This window comes from Stegastes partitus, unplaced genomic scaffold (assembly GCF_000690725.1).
Source record: "Stegastes partitus isolate 25-593 unplaced genomic scaffold, Stegastes_partitus-1.0.2 Scaffold239, whole genome shotgun sequence".
NCBI classification, from domain to species: domain Eukaryota; kingdom Metazoa; phylum Chordata; class Actinopteri; family Pomacentridae; genus Stegastes; species Stegastes partitus.
The window spans coordinates 371746-393687 of record NW_007577970.1 but is presented as its reverse complement, the minus strand read 5'-3'; the positions used below and the strand labels follow the sequence as shown (position 1 = coordinate 393687).

The window sequence follows — 21942 nt, the reverse complement described above, 5'->3', positions numbered from 1 at the left end:
ATTCACTTAAGTAACCTTTAAAGGAGGCTGTTTACAAAGGGACGGAGTTAACAACTAACTTTAATCCAAGTGTAATGACGCTTCTTGTATAGGGAAGTTCAATGAAAAACATCTTGACTGTGATGTGGTTTACAGTTTCACATGCAGTATTCAGAGCCTTTACAAGAGCGAAAGTACCATCACGACACTGAACAATACATCAGTACAAGTGAAAATGTAGAAAAAAGAAACGAAAGTGAAAGTTTAATCATGAAGTTGTAGTTAAAGAACCAAAATTCCAAATACATAACACAGAAAAACAGCCACTGTGGCTTCACACTAAATATACAACCCATCATGAAATTATTATTAATTGTTCATCATTGTGTAAACTGCATTTTCATTGTTGTAGTTGGTTGAGATTGAGTTCATTTTTAGTACATTTTCTGCAACTAATTGTTTTTTTCATTATGGATTAATCTAGTGCTAATTTTCCTAATTAGGAAATTCAGAAAATGTGCAGAAAAATGTGACATATTCCCGTCACAGTTACTCAAAGGGACACCTTTGTCCAACCCACAGTCCAAACCTCACACTTATTAAAAGGAAAACCAGTAAGCATTCATGTTTAAGAAGCAAAAAATAATAAAATGTTTGACATTTTTACATGTAAAATCACTTATAACTAGTGAAAACTTGCTGCCAGTGTATTAAACTGTTTTAACTCTGCTTGTCTTTACCATTATGAAGTTTTATGTGAATATGGCCAGCATGCACAATGTAAAAGTCTCTGCTCTGAGATTGACCACAAACTGCAGGACTAAGGCATAATGTGAAGTGGATTTTCCCGTTGTTATTCACTTTATTTCTTTTGCTCCTTGTCTTGCAGTTACAAATGGGAGGCTATAGACCAAGATAACAGAGTAAAATACACCCTGAAGCTCTGTGAGTCTTCACCATCAACCGACTGTGGGTCCGAAGCCGCCGTGTGCGCTCTAAACCTCACCAGCCACACCATACAGTCCGTCGGTGAGTACAGTGTACACTAGGACACAATCTTGTATCACACACGTCTCGTCAGCCATGTGTGGTGGCAGCCTAGCTGTTTATTGGTGAGTTTTCTGTGTTCAGATAAGAAAGATGCTATCAAATGGACCATAAAAAGCTGATTATTTTTGGAGAGAAATAAGAACGACTGGCTGTCACTGTTAACAGATGTTACATATGAGGCCTGTGATTCTTTTCAGCTGCCTATGACAGTGGATTATGTGAGAGCTATAGGGAATAGGTATTCCTTTTTCCAGCTTGTCTGGTAGTCAGTCTTTATGCAAGAGTCTTAACAAGAGGCTACTTTAGACCTAAGTGCAAGGTTTGGTTCCTGTTTTTGTTTTTTTGGCATTTGCTGTAGCCCTGTTTCTAATCAAAGACAGACCTTACCTTACTGTTTTACTCTGCAAGCTGGCGTGCAGCACCCTTTCCAAGGGTTCTTACACTTCAGATTCCCACAGGTGTGCCGTCTTTGCTGTACTTTGATCCTCATTTTTAGCTTTCTCCTGCAGCTTTTCTGTAAAGTTGTAGATTGAAGCATAAAATGTCATGTTGCTACCTTTGCCCACACCAGCAGACAAGCTCTGTGTCATAGAATAATACCTATTGTAGTTCTGTATCCGGCAGGAAGTATGATTTTGCTTCACTAGGGCAGAGTGTGTTTCATAGAGGTGCAGACCAAAATCTAACACGTTGACCTGTTGTCCTGCTTTGTTAAAATCTAATTCCGTGGTTCATGTCTTATGTGTGGCGAGGTGAACGTGAGACAGTGGTGTCACATATGTCCTATGACAATCACACAACAGAGAATGTCACAGCTCATTAGTGGCACAGCTGTGAGGCATTACATTGTCTTTGTTTTAAGCTGGAGTATGTTTTAGTCTGGCCCAATGGATATTTTTTTTCAGCAGCTTTAAAGAAATGCTTTGTGTGGTGGTTTAGTTTGGTAATCAGTGGCTGTGTAGCTAAAACTGATGGAGCTTTTCGACAGTTGTCCGTAGTCTTGACAAAAACACACACATGTATGTTAGCAGAAAAATAAACGCATGTGTGAAGATTTTCAGGTGAAATATGTTTTCAATACTTTTTTAAGATGTTGCCCACCGTAGGTTTGTTGCATTGTTAACTGCATATATCACCACAAAGCCCATGAGCCCTTTAGTATATACACGTACAGTATGTCTGAGAATGAGAAGTGTCATAATTACTGCTATTTTAGTGAAAAGCTGCATCAAAATACACAAAACTCAGTCCTCCTGCAGACAGCTGAGGGTTTGGATGCTAATTGAACTGATGCTGCATGGATCAGTCTTTCAGAACCTCATTAGAGATGTGATCTCTGTGCTGATGAGGCTGAATCTGCTGCTGCTCCTGCTGCTGCTGTGTGTCAGCAACATCCACATCTCTGTCCTGAAAAGCCTGTTGTGTCTCAGCCTCTATTTTTATTGTCCCCCGCTGAATACCTCAGTACTAGTAAACTCATATCTTCTCACTGTAATTCAGCTAAACCTGTGACTCTTCAGTGTTATTATATGAGAAATAATGTTGCATCTCATGCCCTGTAAACCAAAGGAAATTTAGCAGCATTTGACAAATCAAACGAACGCTGAATCACATAGCCAAAAAAAACCAGAACGTTAATCAGCAGCATATTTGATGAGTAATAGTTCCACTTCCTTTAGTTGCTAAATATTTGCTGCTTTTGTTTCTCTAAATGTCAGTCATTGATTGTCTGTGCTTGATATAATTTTGAATTAAATAGCTTTTGGATTGTGGACTATTTATTGCACAATACATTTGCAGATGTCACCTTGGCCTCTCAGAACTTGTGACCGGATGATTAGTCAAAAATATGTGAGCATAAAAACTGATAATCAAAATAATTGTGAGGTGCAGCCAGCTATAAAATAATTTTATTTCATGTTGTTTACCTAAAAGTCAAGCTGAGGAACGTGAGCATTCCTTACATAAGTTATTATGTGTAAGGTGTTTTTAAAAAAAATCTAACATTTGGTGTTTTCAGCCTTTCAAATTTGCTGTTCTGTCTTTGCGTTGTATGATATAACGTACAATGCATTTGGGTTCTGGATGGTTTGTTGTTCAAAAAGAACGTTTTGCATGGCACTGTTTTTCACTAAACAGTTAATGAAAATCAGCAGCAGATTAATTGATAATAAAAAATAATTGCTTGTTGCTTCTCTTGTGTATTTGTAAGCTGTCAGAGGTTTGACACAAATGCCAAAGATTTGTATCTAAATCTAACAGACCCAAGTCTTAACTGATATATGACAGCCTTGATATCTTGTCCTCCTGTTTTACTGTTCTGCGTTCTTGGCGAGTATCACTTGTTTCTACGTTGTCAGATCTCTTATGTCATTTTGCGTCTGATAAGTCTCGCTAACTTGTACTATTAGTGTGAATGCTGTCTTTTGTGTTTACCGTTGCCACATCAATCAGATTCGTTCAGCTTTGGTTCTGCTCCACATTTTTCCTCCTTGGGGTTGAAAGCAACCACAAGCAGTGGGCCCCCCTGCTGGGAAACGCCCCACTGTTTTACAAACCTCTAATCAGAGGTTTGCTTAGCCCAGGGGACCGATGTGCTGCCTCAATTATCATTCATTAACAGACACTTTTATGTTACATTTTCTTGTTTTATTAGTGAAGACTATAATGAATTAAGACATGCGCAGAAATGTAAAATGTCAAAAGTAGTCTGTTCGTATTTGTGCCACTTATTCCTTATTAAATGCCTCCTCATGCATTCTGTCACTGATAACTTTTTCCATGTGGTTTCACACATGACTGCATTTTCACAGCGGTCAAAACCAGCACTTGTCGGCCTGAAAGTTGTGTTACGGTCAGACCAAATGTCACATGCTATTAGCTACTGTCTCTTGATTTTTTGGGGAAAAAAAGAAGCCTACTGTTGTTACTTGAGGCTGTTTCTCAACTTCCGTTACATCACTATCTTTGATTTTGCCCGTGACCTTTCTGGCTGCCAGACGACGTTATTTCAGAGTCTCACAACAACAACTTGTCCTGCAGTCTGAGGTTGCGACCTTCCCCCGGTAACAAATTGGTGTTTGGTAACTCTCAGCCAGAGCGTGTCATCTGACTCAGATTCCTGACTGTGACAAAGTGCTGTGTTGCTTATAGAAAGCCTACAGACTGAAGGCTCATGTTGTTGGGGAGCTGTTGTTTTTCCATCTTATTGTTATTAATATGTCCTTATTAAAATGCATTTATTATTAATGAGGAAAATATAACTGGGAAAGTGAAAAAAGCAAGAGATGATGAACACGATGCAGTTAGATGAGTCAGAGTTTAATCACACTGGCTGACTTATCACATGACCCAGGAACACATCATCAGGCATAAATGCTCACTAACACAAATAGGCCCAAATCTCACGCTCTTGCCTCTCTCTGTACTGCTGCTCGAGGCATTATTCATGCTGTCCGCTCAGCTCTGCTCAGAAGCCACATGTGGTTCATTGATACGCTTTGACATTCACATCTATTGTGCTTCTTTTATGTTTGTTTCCACACTTTAAAAATTGAAATCAAGGTTAAAACTATGTTATTTTGTGTCATGTTTGACTCTCATTGCTTTTTAGATTCACTGTTTACTTTTTTAAAACTAACTGCACGCAGTAGTGAAAAGTGGCCATCAAAAAATTACATTTGAGGTCTTAAAGTTACCTTTTTTTGTCTCACAGCTCAAAAACATAATCCAAAAGATTTGCTATCACACAAAGCAAAGCAAAGCTGTGGATTAACTATTTTTTGCTTGTTAATTTACTTTAATAATTATTCACTCACTAAATGTTTGCTCATCATCTACTAATCCAACATTATTCCAACATATTCTTTGCATTTGAACAGGCATCTAAATGTACCTAGACAATATTAATCTGTCTCTAGGATCACAGACTCCACCTTTAATCAACAAAGCACTTCACCTTTAGCAGTACTGTACAATATGTCATCATAAAAATGGTTGACTTACTTAACAAGTGCTGTGGTACACATGTTTAGCTACAGCAAATGCACATCAGTTCAAAAAAACATCGTCATCAGTTTCTTTGATTTTGAATAACTGTTATCCACCCAAAGAAATCCAGGTTGGCCGACCCCTCATCTATACTTGTTTCACATTTGGCTTACAAATAGAAATGATAAAGACAAGCAACAAGTCTTCACTTTTGAGCTAGTACCAGAAAAGGTTACAGAGATCATATCGGTTTTCTGTCAATCAGCTGTTAAACAACTGTACGTTGTAGCTTTATGCAATGAAAACTCCCAGAATAACGTGCGTTAATCCATGTATGTTGTATAATCCACTGCTCACTGTAGTGTCATAATACTGACAAAATATAACAAATGGAAACTGTAAATGAATATTACAGAACTTGAGACAGTGCAACAGGCAGGGACTTGAGTGGTGTTGTATCAGAATAGTTCTGACACACTGACAGCCCTGTGTACTGTAGTTTTTGGTGTTAGTAGGTCACGCTGTTATTCAATTACATTCCTTTACAGCCCTCTTGTGATAGCAGTCTGTCATATCACAAGGTTCAGAGAGCATGTAAACGCACATCCAATCTAATGGAAGTTTCATTAAGTCCAACTTCAGGTGAAAGAAATCATAAAAGTAATATGTCCTTTTTTTAGAGCATTTTAAATGCCACAAAAATAAACTAAAATAAAAACACAAGGAATAAAATGAGGCTGGCAATTATACACAGATACACAGCTCATTACAAAGGGGATTGTAAATCGTCACTGAGGACAGCATTTGATCCAATTTGTTTCTCTTGTTTGTTGATGCAACAGAGCGAGCTTCAGACTGTCACACGTGGTGATACATTTACAGACATCAGGTATTTTCATAGCGTGTCATCCGGCTGACCTGTTGTGAGTTTATTTAACCGCCTGCCAGTTTTTAAATTCAGTCAGAGGCTTTACGTGCACATTTTCCCACTGTTGTTGGTTTCTTGTTTGTGTGCACTGAGATGATTAATGGAGGCTCTGTACTGACATTGTGATCAAAATAGTACGGCACAGAGGATGTGTGGTGTTTGTCAGTGAGATACAGACTTTACATTGACCCACTGGGTCTCATGTGGTTTGTGGGTTAACGTATTATTTTGTCAAGTGGTCAGCCTGAAATGTTTATTGGTCTAACTTCCAGATCTTTTTCATAAATTTATACTTATCCTTTCTTTTTTTTTTTTTTTCTTCGATTTTATTAGATAAACTTTTCATGTTAGCAGCATATCAGTGTTAAGTGGCTCCACATACAATTCCATCCATAAAGCACACAACAAATGAAAGAGGCGTGTTGAAAATGAAAGGTGTAAAGACAAGGGAAGCATAGTTACTACTACCGCTATAATTCTAATGAATGCATTGTTGTTCATTTTATTTATGGGGGATTTTGTCACCTGTCGATATTTCTGCCTTTTTGTGGGTGTAATGATCTGAATATAATTCAGTGTTAAGGATTTCTTGTTGTTATTGGCAACCTTTACAATGAGGGAAGTTCTTCGTAGCTCAAGGTCTTGGAAACGGTGTGCAGCCATGTCGGTAGTCTGTAATTGACTGTGTTTTTCTATGTCAAATGTACAGGTGACATGTCCCTGCAGAGGCTGTCTGGTACCGTGCTGGATTACAACAGCACAAGAAAATGTCCTGAAAGCAACAACAGCATTCAGACCAGCATCAGCTTCCAGTGTGGGAAAACCATGGTAAGACTCACAAGCAACAACACTTAAGTATTTTTAGACATATGATTCATGTTCCTACAAGAGCAGGGTTTATGGGAATATATTGAAATGATTGATTGGTGTTGTGTATCTGTGTGTTAGCTAACATTGGGTCTGTGCTGTGCAGCAGGAGCTCTAGTCCTCTGCCAGTGGATTCACTCAGCCACAGTACTACAGTGCACTTAATTGTGTTTTGACATAGCCTGCAGCCTAACACACTGTGTGTTATATATTTATAGGCTGAAAAAGCATAAACTGCTGCTCTGTTAACGACCGTGCTTGATTAGATAACAACGTCTTCAGATTTTAGTTGTGTCTTTCAGTAGCTGCTAACATGCTCAGCACAGCGAGAGTTGGGACATGGAGTTAATGGTTGGTGTGAACACAAAAGACAGTGCCAGGAACTGTCCACTCACATGAGGTCATAAACATAAAACAAAAAAACAAAACAAAAACACACACACACACACAAAAACAATACTGGTACACCACCAATAGAACTGGGAGTGTCCAGTGGAAAATCTGAAACAACCAATCAGAGATTCCACATTCCACCTGCTTGGTATATAAGCTATGTACATAATAATCAACGCATACAAATTATATAAGAAGTGACACAGAAGAGAGAACAACACAAATAAAGAGGTGTTTGCCTATTGCATGTATATTATGATTGAGTTATGTATTATGTATGGACACATTTGTTGATCCTGCTTCTGATGGGGTTTGTATATTCAAGCTGAGTGTCAATCCTCTTTTATACCTTTTATCACGGCTGCCGAAAAGACTTACAGGATACACCTAACCGTCCGCGTTCATAGCTCCTGCATCCAGCCTTCTTTCTTCTCGAGATGCATTTTAGGAATTGAGACATCCTTCAAAACGGTGTACTAAGATCAATTTCTGGGTCAAAGGCAGCAGGATGGAGGACAGAAGAGATGAGGTGGCTCAAAATAGAGAGATGAGTAGAGCCTCTAGAGTAGAGTAGGGAAAGCTTTACCGTCCCTGAGAGGAAACCTGTCTTGGTACACTGCTACAATGTGTTGCTTTCCTCCATCATAAAAACGTGAGTAGACATTTAACTGCATAAATGCATATGTACAATCCACATACACACTCATTTGTGCAACATCCCAGGAGGTCTATTTAGTCACACAGAAATTAGCCTCATACATTTTGAAAGCTATTTTCATTCATTGCTGTACACAATTTTTAATCCATTATAATTTTGCAGTATATATATTTTTTCTGCTTAACATGTTTAAGTCGCCTCTCCTCTCTGGATAAATATAAGGAGGAGATCCCAAGTTAACCAGCGACCAGTGCTGTCTGTATTTAAAGTCTGTTACTGTTAAATTTGTTTTCGAGGGGTACCTTGTTAAATCTGTACTAGAAAGATCCAGCATAATAAATTATACTTACACGCACAAATGCACAAATAGTGTACATTCTTTATTATCCATAACATCAGTATAGCAACATTGGCCAAATTCTGCTATTAAAATATTATTTCAATGTCATTGAATCCAAATTTGGAGAGCTGGCACAGTTTAACTGCATGTGTTTCCTCTTTTTATAATTAGGCCTGGAAGATAGGTGCAATCCAAAATGGTCTTCTTTAAGGACATACTGTGTATAGTGATGCCAGGTTTTAATGAGGAGAAATCTAGCCGCTTTAAGAAGTAGTAAAGCTCTAGCTTATTGTCCATCAGCGCTGACACTTTAACATGGTACAAAGGTTCAAAATAATAAGCTTTGTAGGAGCATAAAGTTACACCCCGAATCACCACTTAAGCTGTGGCGCAACACTGAGGTTGTTTGGACGTGTTGTGACAGTGCATTCTGACAGCCTAAAAAGTGACTAGATAACAAACTGATGTGTTGAAATCAAGATTTCCCTCCCGAAGAGTTTTCAAAACTAGTGTCTCTTTCACAACAGCATAAGAAATAGAAATGGTGTTTATGGGATGTCAGCTGTGTCTATGTCAGTGAAACTGTGAATGGAAATTATGTAGAACAATAAGTCACCTGACATGTATATATTTCCGCTCACTTCAGCGTGTGTGTCTGTGTGTGTCTGTGTGTGTGTCTGTGTGTGTGTGTCTGTGTGTTGTGTGCGTGGAGTTTCTGTGGGGTTGACAGCAACTTGTGATTTCCTGTTTAATCAGAATGGTTTTCTGCTTCATAGGGAGATTTTCAGGTTACAGAGTGTGAAGAGGAGAACTGAAAGTGGCTTACATAAAAGTATTCAGAAAGTCATCATATGCCTAAAGGAAGAAGTGATATGAACAAAATGCTGTATAATTGGACTTACCAGAAGTGTACCTTGCTTCCCTGCTGTCTGTATTACTGCACATGTAGAATATTTACAAAAATACAAACATTTCAAAGTGCCTCCAATAGAATATTATAATGGCTTTGGTCTATTCCTTCTATTCTTCTGTATTGTAACATATTCACTGTATGGAAATATAGATGACTTATCTCCTGAAGTCATACGAGTATGTTCTGCATCATTTAGGGTTACTAAAAAAATTTGTCAGAATTTATTTATTTATTTTTTTAATCATTTGTAGAATTTTCTTATAAACAAGCTAAGTTACTGCTTCCATCCACTGCATAATGTGTGTTCTGGAGGTCTAGCAAATGTGTTCTATCCTTTCTATCCTCATCTGTAAAACCTATTTTTCTACAGTTTAAACCTGCATTGTTCACAACCATGCTTACAATTTTCTTTTGCCTGGCCTCTGTTGGTCTGTTGCTCCTCATCTTTCCACATTTTAGCTACCTGTAGATCAATACAATAGTATGAAATCTAAAAAAAAGAATTAGCATCACGTTACCTGTCCTTCTAGTCTAGTCAGTGTGAAGAAATATTGAGCCAAATAGCTCAGAAGCCAAACTTCTGTTCTTTTGTTATGCCATTCCTTCATAGTGTGACTCACTGGCTCATTTTTTAGCAAAGGTTGACACACAAAACCAGACATCAAGAGTTTAAAAAAAAGATAAAACAAGTTTGCCTGCAACCTGCAGAGTTACTAGGTTGGCTCCCTGGAATGACTGGTAAAACGTGAAAGAACAAAGGGACCCAATCCCAATCTCTCACATAACACACATTGCTGACTTCATAGCTGCAGGACTTGTCTGTGGGAGTTCATGAAGGCTTGAAATTATATAAAAAGAAAGGGGCACAATATTGGGACAGCACAAGCTGCTTGGAAACAACACATCACAGAAAAGATGCATAACCGTCCACATCAGAACCCTTATAAAATTGATGATTTGGTAGTGGGATAGCCTTAAGCCCTCACCACACTTAGGAGGAATGTGCCTCAAAGTCCATGAGTGTGGAGTTTGGGATTGGTCCTGGGAATAAAAACTGCTCTCCCCTCTCAATGAATGTTTTAGAAGCCCTTGAGTAAGCACTGACCTGTCAAACACTCCAGCTGCAGCAGCAGATTGTGGTCATGATGGGGAACGCTCAGCTATAAATGTGGGGAATAATTGTAAAGTCAAGCGCTGATATATAAGCTTAAGAAGTTCTATATTATAACCGAAACAATGACACGTAAAACCGTGACGCAATAAAGCAGCTCAGCCGCTAAACCGTCTTTTTACTCATCTGTATTGTAAATTGGTACGACTTGCTCTTTGGCTTTGTTCCTCTCTCTCTAGCAGGGCTACTTACTACACAGCTCACAGCTTTAGTGTGTTCATCAACTGTGTCAACATGAAACATTCTGTCTTACTCTTGTTCCCGTCTTTGTCTGCTGCAGGGCACTCCAGAGTTCGTTGCCGTTTCACAGTGTGTGCATTACTTTGAGTGGAAGACCTACACCGCCTGCAAGAAAGATAAATTCAAGCCACACAAAGAGGTATGTGGTGGAACATCTGATGGGCGGCTGAGTCACCAACGAGGCTGCTTCATGTGTAAGAAAGAATGAAACCGTCATGCGGTCTGGTAAAGTGTAGATAGACGTATTGGAGAGGAAGCTGAATGTTGCCTTCCCACTCTTGTGAGGAGGTTTGTGCCATTTTGTTTTCATTATGCTTTACTTGAATAAAGTAAGAAAAAGATGCTACAAACCTCCTCACTACTTCTTATTTCCTTACTTAACACATCTCTGACTTACTGCTTCGATGTTCTGGTGCAAAAGACACGTTGCAGTGATCATGTTAATGTGAGCTTAATATTGAATTATTGAAAAAATGTGTGAAATTAATTATAGCTGCTCTTTTAGCAACACATCTTTGCAGAAGAGGGAAAGATCAGTATTTGTTCAATTAAAAAACATTATATACTTATACCATATTGACACATTCTTAGTCACATTTGTGTACTGACAAGTTTTTACATACTTTTATGCGCCTCTTTAAAAAGTTGTGTAAACTGATCAAAAAATGAGCCATGAATTAAAACCATCTGATGTGATTCTTCCCGTCCTTAAATAAGATTTAAACACATCTCTAAATCATAGCATCCAAAAGTATTGAAGCTACATAATTTAACCTTACAAGTAGCTATATTTGGGGAGGATGTGGTATGACAGATTTATTACAATTTAGAGGGCATTTTTGCTGAATGTGGACACCTTAATCATCAGTTACTACACTGAAACACGCTTTATAGAAGCATGCTGAACATTTTAACAGCCACACACAAATCAAATACAGCAGTTCTTATTAATTTAATGACAATTTGTAGGATGGCTGCCTTAGTTTTAACACCCTGTAATCAATCAACTATTTAACTCTGTGTGAATACAGCTGACTGATTTATAAATATCTCTATAGTGCAGCATTAACCTTCCTCTTCTTTGTCCAGGTACCTTGCTACGTGTTTGACTCGGATGGTAAGAAGCATGACCTCAACCCGCTTATCAAAGTGAATGATGGCTATCTGGTGGACGATGGCGATGACAACATTGACTTCTACATCAACATCTGCCGCAGTCTCAGTGAGTATCTGAGGGAGGGTAGATGAAATGGATGTCTGATTAGATTCAACAGCACTGAGCCTTTTTAAGGTCATTTCCCTATCAGATGAAAGCCCACAAGTGGTGTAAAAGCTGTAATGGCCACTGAGGGTACAAAGCTGGAAAATGGAGATGGAGCAGGAAAAGACAGTTTTATTGTCACAGTGCACTTTTAGATGAAAATAAAATGTCTTTGTGCATTAATAATGTGAAACTAGGTTAAATGTCTTAATTTTTTTAAATGTAAAATGTCTTCTCTGACATTTCTTTTAATGGTTTAAAACTAGGCCATTGGTTTTTGATTGATAGGTGATTAGATGCTAATTAGATGCTTTTTCTTTTTTCGTTTCTATAAAAGTGTGCAAAATCATCAGTGTTTTACGATAAAATTTAAGCCGTGTGGGTTTTTAGCTTGCAATAATGGATTGCTGTTATGCTTATTATCAAATCAAGTGTATTGTCATCTAGCTGTACATACAATAGTAGTACAGGCAAGATGAAAGAGGGTTTCTTCAGGATTCAATAACTTAAAGTAATTTAAATGAACAAGTGTTTACATATGTGGATCAGCAGTTCAGCATTCTAACAGCTTGTGGAATGAAGCTGAACTTGATAGCAAACAATAGCTTATAACTTGACGGCAAACAGTAGCTTATTTGCACATCCAGCTGGTAGAGTCATCAGTTAGAAACATGGCCTAAATTACATGTTAGTTTTGCTTAAGTCCAATATTGACTCTCTTTTAACTCTATATGGGGTTTTATTCAGCTAATGAGGAAAGTATCTGCCTATGTAGTCCTCCACATAGTCACATATTTTGTCTGTCCACTGTTGAGTGCAGAGCAGAAAATGTTCAGGGGATCTTTTGGAACTTTTTTGTTGAAAACAGCTGCCTGCTCCAGTCAAAAACAATGCTCTGACAGCAGAGATAGTGAAACAAAACAGAAAGGTTGTGGACCTGAAACAGTGAACTGAAACTCACTGCATAGCAGATTTAAGCAGAGTGGAGCTGCTGAATCATTTGAAAATGCTTTGTAGGTTCACCACTACAAATAACCCCTTTCAAATTGTCACATTTTGTTGTGTTATTTGAAACTTTGCATGTATAAAAAGTAAGTTATGCTGTGATACATGTGACACAATCCCTACCTGCCATACCAACGAGCACAAAGAAAGAAATCCTGCTGCAACTTAAGCATTACTGTTATATTTATTTTAATTCCATGTGATACGTTTTACCAGCCCACCAAATTGATCTCCTATAATCATCATGTCTTTCTTCATCGTCTCAGACCGTCCAGACAAATCCTGTCCAGAGGGCTCTGCAGCTTGTCTCGTCACCAGTCAGGGCTCCTACAGCATGGGCGCTCCTACCAAGCAGCTAGAGCTGGTGTCAGACGACAGGTACCGTTGTGTTGTTTGTTAACCTCCTCTTTAATACATGGCAGTCCATTCATCTGTTTGAATTTGAGTAGGGAAGGATTTGAAGCTTGCCGTCTGAAGAGATTGTCTCGTTTTGTTGCTTTAAATTTAGAATTGCTTGAATAGGTTGAACCTTATATAGGATTTAGAGTGTCTTGATGTATTTAAAAGACAACTGTCTTTAGATAAGTATGTGTTGATGTGGCACATTTATTGGAGAGAAGGACAAACTTTTGATGACGCTGAATCTTAACAAATCTCTTTAATCAGAAATGTAACTTGTTTCTTGTCTCCTGTATTGTATAGCCTCAGGTTACAGTATGAAGTCAGTGACGACTCGCCTCGTCCAGAAATGTGTAAAGGACACAAACCTGCTGTTACCATCACTTTCACCTGTCCGTCAAGCAGACATTCGGTAGGTTACACAGCAAACTTTATATTGACTTGTTTATACATTTCATCGCTTAAATATAACTTGTTGTATCTGCATGTTTCACTTTAATAAGGTTTTCACAGTTTTGAAAAAATATCGTTAATTCTTTTTTTACCAAACGTTTGCTTTCACAGGGCAGCACTCCCAAGATGATCGCAGAGTCGAACTGTCGCTACGAGGTGGAGTGGGTGACTGAATACGCTTGTCACAGGGACTATCTGGAGAGCCATACCTGCAAACTGACCAGTCAACAGCATGACATCTCCATAGACCTAACACCTCTCACGCTAGGCTGTAAGTAGCTCTTTCTCTACATCACTGACCATTAATTTCCATGCCTGAAAACCCCTATGACATGACCATTACAGCAGGTGTGTCCAGTCAGATCCTAGACTTTATTTGGCAAAAACAGCTGCTTGCTGTACCTGAAAATGAAGCTATGAGAGTGAACCAGCCAAAAGCAAGGCCAAGGGGAGCTTTAGATGCAGCTGAGCTTCCTCTGTAGGTTCATTTTACGTTGCCACTTTATTTTAACATTGTCATTTGATGCATTGTTTTATGCATTATATGAATATTGATTACAGCTGCTTTAATGTGACTACTTCCTAAATCATGAGAAAGCTGCTCTATGGTTTAATTAATTCTGTCTCAACTGGTGTTACTTTAGTAAACTTGGTGACAGTATGCAAGGCACAAGGGGGAAGGATGTGTTTTTAGCTTCAGTAAAATGCTGTTATGTTACAAAAACATCCTCAATTTTCCAACTCATTCTTACAAACACAGAAGTACAGTTGGTCCTTGTAAAGCACAGTGTGAACAAACTACATGCACCAGGTAGCGAAGTGCTAGTGTACAAACGTATATAGGTGACTATTAATGTATGCTCTTTAGATTAAAACACAACTCAAACATTCCTTGGTTTTCTGCAGTTACACAAATCTTGCATTAGTCACAGTTACATGTTAAAGCTGTAAGTATTATTGGCTCATGGGGATGCTGTTTTTATCCCATTTAGAGGAAGTGACTTTATGAGTAAACTGCCATGACCTTCCTGGTTTCTGTCAAGTTACTGTCAGAAAAATCCTTTACCCACATAGTGTCACAGTCCTTGCAAAGAAGCAGTGATCACCTGATGTTATAACAAGTGGGTGTACATATGAAATGAAAATCAGAAAAGGCTCATTTCAAATTGAAGCTCATGACTATCAAGGATTTTGCCTATAATCTTTTTGTTTACAGGAGTAGTTCAAACTTTTGGGACCTTCACCTATTTTAATTTAAGCAGTGACAAACATATCATAAATGAGAGAAAGCAAATATCATCTGCAGATTTCTTATTCTTAAGATAAGCGTGAGATATTTTTGGTTCCACATATGCATCCCTGTGTGAATCTTTAAAGTTGGATATAATCTGTAATCCTAAAACCTTATTTGTGAATATGAACCCTGTAGTAGTGATTATACAGTTAACGGTCAACTTGGAAGAAGATAATGATAATCAATGTGTCTGAATATGCCTGAACCTTCTAACACCATCTTATGTGTGTGTGTGTGTAGCTACAGACCATCCGTACCACGCGCACTCTGGGACCAGTGAAGGACCTGAAAGTTACATCTACTACCTGAATGTGTGTGGAAAGATCCCCACGGATGAATGTGGTGACGAGCAATATATATCGTCCTGCCAGGTGAAGAAGGCCTCAGAGATGAGTAAGGTGGCTGGAAGGAATCAGAACCAGACACTACGGTAATATATATTTATGTGTATGTGTGTCCTATTAGCCCAATTAAAAAAAACAACAACTATATTACACTTTCTGCTGTAAGGGAGCTCAGTTGCCCACTTCAACAAACTTTACGGGAGAAGGCATTAGAAGATCTGCAGAAAGCTGATAAATGGATCTGAAGACAGGATTATTTTATTAAAATGTTTTATTTAAAGTCAATAATGAAGATTTCCATCCATCCATTACCTATACACCTCTTAATCCTCACTAGGGTCGCAGGGGTGCTGGAGCTTATTTCAGCTGACTCAGGGTGAAGACAGGGATAATGAATATTTAAGTTAAAGAAAGAAATCTAACCATGCAAGACATCAGTAATATAAAACTGTTATAACCTTCCATGATGCAGCAATTGGCTTGGATTTCATAAAATAATTGATGAATGCTATAAAACATTTGTATCCATTCATATTGACTATGAATCCCTCCTGCTACCCCGGAGTCAGTTTGATAATTTATTCTTCTATCACCAAACTCTGAGTTTCTCAGTTCGACCTGCTCGCACAAAGCTGGCTATGCAGTGGTGAGGTAGCCAGCCAACTCCTTTATTTGTGAGCCATTCAAAATGTTCTGTTTGGGCGTTATTTTGTGCGGACGTTGTTATCTGTGATCTTGATAAAGTTACAGTACAACCTGCTACACAGTGCAGTGTAATGCAGGGACTGCCTTCATGCGACAAGTCTTTTTGTCAGTGTTGGATGGAGTCCTGGTAACGCTGGCATAATTTAGATAAAAAATATATACATTATATTTTAAAATGTCCTGTTTTTTACTTAGATCGATGATTCTGTTGGTTTTTGTGTTGCAAAACATTAAGTTTGATTTTTTTTTTCCTGTTATCCAAAAAAATATGAACTCATTGTCCCAGTAATCGTCCATGAAGAGTGTCTTTAACACTGGGACAATGATTGAATGTTTGCCAGTCTCCTGACTACCAACTCTACTCACGTCCCTCCTTGTGTTTTTTTTTTTTCTTTTCTTCTGCAGTTATTCAGATGGAGATCTGACTCTGATCTATCCAGACGGCAGCAGATGCTCCTCAGGCTTCCAGAGAATGACCATCATCAACTTTGAGTGCAACAAGACTGCATGTATGTGAAGTTTTCAATAGAATTCTATGACTTTTTTGTTGTTGTTGAAAGCCTTGTCCACTTTATTTTGCAGCTTTATTTATCACACACTGTTAAGGGTTTTGAATTTCTTTACATTGGCACCATCTAGTGGTAGGATCAGAAATCAGAGTGGGGAATTCCTGCCAGGTTAGTACTAAAATAGAATTACTTCCGTTTGCTCTCCCTGGTAAATCAAAGGAAATAACTTCACCTGTTTTCAAAGTGTATGAAAAAGAGAAGAAATACAAGACATTCAGAAGAGGTCAAACTGCAACAACTCTTAGTTTACAAGAAGCGTTACAATATAAGAATTTTCACCTTGTCAGGCAGTGAATGACATTGTGGATTTCCTCAGTATAAATTTAAATAAAGACACACACCACAGACAAAATTATGATTACTTACGAAAAAGTAATGCATTTACAGTTCAGCTTCAGAAGAAATGCAACCTGGCCTCTGAATTATTGGTAGCAACTGTCACCTTGTGTATTTTCCAGACTTTCCACTTATTTAGAAGTGTTGGTCATGTTCAACCATGCCATGTCTTCAGCTTACTTCATCTTCCTTCCTATTCACCATATTTTCTGCAGCCAATGGTGGGCGAGGGAATCCAGTGTTTGCAGGAGAGACGGACTGCACCTATTACTTCAACTGGGACACGGCTTTTGCCTGTGTCAAGGAGAAGGAGGATCTGCTGTGTCGGGTCAGAGATGGCAAGAAACACTATGACCTTTCACCTCTCACAAGATACCCTGGTGAGTTCAACAGGTCATACTTTATTTCGTTTTATTTTATTTTCATTGTTTTCATTGTTTTCTTTTGTTCCTGCGTGATACTACACTGATAATGCTGACCTGCATAATAACAGTAATATTTTCCCCTAATTAAATTAAGTTGAAATTTACTGAACTGTGAGAGTGATGGTATTAACTTGCGCTATTGTTTCTTAACTTCCTGATTCCTGTTGCCGAAAAATCACCTTTCACTGTGTCTCTGCATGTTGCTTCAGGGTCAGGTGATGGAGGGAACTGGGAGGCAGTGGATACTAAATCTGCAAAGTCAGACTCACGTTACTACCTGAATGTCTGCCACAAAGTCATTCAGTCAGGAGGTGCTGCCGGCTGCCCCGTGAATGCTTCCATCTGTGCCGTGGGTAAGAACATTTACTGGATGATGTGGATGCGATTGTTTCAGATTAGTAATTCAGTAATGGTGGTATGAAGGTGTGAAGAAGCTGGTACATTTTGGGGATGACAGACATGTTTGTAGTTGAAAACAATTTAAAAAACACATGTAAGAGACGTTCCTTTTTCCTTGAAGTAAACATGACTGGTGTTGTTTATTGATTGTGTCTCTTACATCCAGATAAGAATCATGGTGCTATCAGCCTGGGCGGCTTCCTCTCATCTCCTCAGAGGACTAAAATAGGAAATGACATCAGGCTGGTGTACACTGATGGAAATTTTTGCATCGGTAAAAAGACAAGGATCCAAACTATCCTGACACTCAAATGCAAACCTGGTATGTTGAACAGAGACATAAGTAACCATTAAATATAACTGTCTTGAATACTTTTATACGACATTATTCTGACTATTCTGATTCTGACTTTTTTCATATGTTTAAATCACTCTTACCTCCTCCTACTCTCCGCTTTTTCTCTTTTCTTTCAGGGGATCTCGAGAGCGCTCCTGTCCTTCGTAGCGTTTCGTCTGATCAATGTGTTTATGAGCTGGAGTGGTACACTGCTGCTGCCTGCGTCCTCTCGAAGACGCAAGGAGACGACTGCAAGGTGGAGGACCCTCAGGCTGGTACGACACAGAGAAACACACACAAACACACAAGTTTAATCAGTGTGGTTTCTGCTGATCAATATTTTACTGGAGCAAGAAAAATACAGAAGTGGAGCAAACATAGAAAGAAATAACAGAGTTCTTGAAGAATGTTTATGAGTAGAATAGGTATTTCTTAGGCACTAACTATATGTCTGTTTCTACATTCTATTGAATTGATTAATTCCTTGATGACTTACAGGAAGTAAGTCATCATGTTTTGAGTGTTCAGACCTGATTAAGTGTTCTGCTCATACACTTTTCTTTAGCTAGTTTTTCACTCACTAAGAGCTTAAAAGTACCTAACAATTATTTTCATTATCTGTTAACTATACGTCTATAAAATGCAAGAAAACAGGGAAAAAATATCCATCACAATGTTCTAAAGCCCAAAATGTCACCTGAATCTGTCTGTCCTATAGCCCAAAATACAAATACATTGAGATTGCCATCATATTAAATAGGAAAAAACAGCAAATCTCACATTTATTAAATTCAGGCAGGTAGATGTGTATGAGATAACAATAGTAAGAATGATTAGGGATGACCCTGAATTGGAATTTTGACTGGCTGTTACATTGAAACATAGGCCCATCTAGACACTTAATGGTTGACTGTCACAAACAGGTTATCCACCAGGCTTTGTCGCCTAAGGGGAACAGTAACAAGAGTATTGGGTTTCAGTTTCTCTCATCAGTTAACCACAAACACAGCACATGTCATCACACTGATTAGCAAATGCTTTACTTGGAAAATCCATGTTGAATCAGGGATGTTCAACTGATACTTTGAAGCATCGACTTTTAGGAAGCAGACCTAATATATTAATCCTTTAGGGAAAACAACCAGGAGTACTAAGGCCACACGTTAAAGGAGTTTCAAAGTAAGTCAGAGTCTGTCTGATTTAGCTCAGCAGGCAGTAGATTGTTCATCACACTGAACACTTTGTTCAATTTCCAATCAGCCCCACCAACCTACTGAGTTTGTGCAGTTTTGTAGAAGATAAAAGGCTCCATCAGTTGATGTGATGACTGAAAAAAAGAGGACGATGTGGAAAAAGTCTCAGCTGCATCGCCTGTTTGAGTTGAAGTTAGTTTAAAGTGAATAAAATAAGCAGCCAATTAATATACTCCTGATAAACTAATCAACTTATTATTTCAGCTATACATTTCTTTGGCTTCAACAAGGCTTGCCTGTCAACATTATTATCTTATTATCTGTTAACATTTCCACACAGTCTTTTGGCATGCAGGGTTGATTCCAGTTGATTGTGCTCTGCTCTCAAATGTAGTTCACATTTGGAGGATAACAAGGATGGAAACTTATTGTATGTTTTAAAAACATTTTTGACACCAATAGAGGTAAATCAACTAAATTTGCTGTAAGAAAGTTTGCCGTCTTATTTTCAGCTCTTGCATTTGGTGGGCAGTGGATCAGACCAGAAAAACCAGACCATTTCCATTTGACTTGCTTCTTTGAACCTACTTCAGTCATCCTCTCACTTGCCTGTGCTTCTCCACAGGGTTCTCTTTTGACTTGTCACCTCTCTCCAAACCTGATGGTGGCTTCTACAACCTGACCAATGAAAGCTATAACTACTACATCAATGTCTGTGGTTCAGTCAAAGCTGCCACGTGTCCTGAGAAGGCCGGCGCGTGCCAGGTGGAAAAGAGGTAAGAAGGAGCCACTAACATGCAAGAGGATCAAAAACCACACATTTCTGCAACTACGCACGACCATAGACTGTTATGTATGTTGTCCTATAAAATATACAATCATAGAAATAATGATGATGTGCTGGGATAAACCTTGTCTGCCTGCCATAGCTTGCTGTACTGGTATTTGTGCTTTTATATGTTTTTTTAATATCCATCCATCCATCCATTATCTATACACCACTTAATCCTCATTAGGGTCGCGGGGGGGCTGGAGCCTATCCCAGCTGACTCAGGGTGAAGGCCGGAATTTTTTTTGATATTTTTTATGTTGGGTTTTGAAAATTATTTCACATGCTTTTTTCAACGTATATCTGACAGAAGTTAAATTATATTTCAATGTATTGACAGCACATTTAACTGTATTATATTCTTCTCAGCTATGATGTGGCAACTTAGATCTTATCATATTTTCCCCTTTTGCCTTTCCTCTTTAGTTCTTGGAGTCTTGGGGAAGCAAACTCCCATCTGTCCTACTACGACGGCCTGATCCAGCTGACCTACAGTAACGGCTCCGAGTACAACAATGAACAACACACCCTCAGATCCACTCTCATCTCCTTCCTCTGTGACCCCACAGCTGGACCTGGCAAACCCGAATTCCAGGTAAACTCCTCCCTTCCTCTTTCCTTTTGTTTTTTAAACTTTGTCCCAGCATGTTGATGATATACTCTTTATGGTCTGTTTGAATCCAGGTTGAAGACAAGTACACCTATAACTTTCGCTGGTATACATCTTACGCATGTCCAGAAAGGCCCCATGAATGTTTGGTGACAGATCCCGACACTCTTGAGCAGCATGACCTTTCCAGGTAATGCATGGCAACATGTACCAAGTTGTGGTAAATCATTACATACAAGAGATGTTTTTAAGCAGTCGTAGAACAACATACACAAAACACTTTGTCCAAATATTCACAAAATCAAGGAAAGAATATCAAAATGAACAAAACACTATTCAGTTCAGCATGAGATTTTATTGCCACCAGCCTGGCTCACTTCTCACACACATTTTATCTTCTCTTCCTCCAGCCTGTCACGCTCCACCAACAGCAGAAACTGGCAGGCAATGGATTGGTCTGACAACCTGAACCGGAAGAACTACTATATTAACATATGTCGGCCTATCAACCCTATCCCGGGCTGCGACCGTGATGCATCTGTCTGCCAGATGAAATACACCCTCGAGCAGGTCTGTAATAGCTAAGCACCACAGTGTTTATTGCATCAGAGTCACAGCCTCATTAGTAATGTAAAAAAAAATAAAAAATCTCATCTGCAAGTACCATGTCCTCCTGGTGATATCCCAGCACACTGTGCAAGCTCACTGTGTCTGCACAGACATTAGCAGCACATGTAGCAGAGCAGCAAATGCTCCGTCTATATCTAAACCAGAGTCGTTCAGGTACAATGCTAAGTGCAAGTCCCTTGCGTTTTGGAAGCGAGTCCAATAGACAATGACTGTAGTTATGCACAAAATATAGAGTGAAACGGACATGAAGCCTTAAAATACATTTGCAGCTGCGTATCAGCCACAACATCAAAGCCACAGATGGGTGAATAACATTGACTATCTCATTACAGTGCTTTTAGGGTCCTGGCAATCATGTGGCTGTTACTTTTATGATCCGTGTGCATATCACAGTCAAAGTCATTATGGCAGTGGTGTAGACAGCTGCATGGATCATCATAGAAGCCTGTTCCATCAGATACATATGAGACATATGACTCAAAAACACATCTCAAACACTTTCTTTGAAATCTCGGTGTAAAGAAAAGGTGTTTGCTTCATGAGTAGTTCAGTGAACTTCAAAAGCATTCAACACTGGAGCTGGTAGCATCAGTAGCAAGCATAACTGAGTGAGTACAATATACT

At 38.7% G+C, this 21942-nt stretch overlaps 1 protein-coding gene across 1 annotated transcript in view; it reads left to right on the top strand.

Moving 5' to 3' along the window:
- The window catches only part of igf2r (insulin-like growth factor 2 receptor), a 51617-nt gene that overhangs the window by 1025 nt on the left and 28650 nt on the right, over window positions 1–21942 (top strand). The window contains exons 2-18 of the mRNA XM_008281617.1: window positions 869–1008; window positions 6657–6775; window positions 10570–10668; window positions 11619–11751; window positions 13062–13173; window positions 13498–13606; window positions 13759–13918; window positions 15182–15371; window positions 16396–16499; window positions 17111–17275; window positions 17530–17673; window positions 17886–18041; window positions 18194–18331; window positions 19875–20025; window positions 20505–20673; window positions 20763–20878; window positions 21099–21258. Coding sequence (XP_008279839.1) covers window positions 869–1008; window positions 6657–6775; window positions 10570–10668; window positions 11619–11751; window positions 13062–13173; window positions 13498–13606; window positions 13759–13918; window positions 15182–15371; window positions 16396–16499; window positions 17111–17275; window positions 17530–17673; window positions 17886–18041; window positions 18194–18331; window positions 19875–20025; window positions 20505–20673; window positions 20763–20878; window positions 21099–21258 — 2365 coding nt within the window. The remainder of the gene's footprint in view (window positions 1–868; window positions 1009–6656; window positions 6776–10569; window positions 10669–11618; window positions 11752–13061; window positions 13174–13497; window positions 13607–13758; window positions 13919–15181; window positions 15372–16395; window positions 16500–17110; window positions 17276–17529; window positions 17674–17885; window positions 18042–18193; window positions 18332–19874; window positions 20026–20504; window positions 20674–20762; window positions 20879–21098; window positions 21259–21942) is intronic.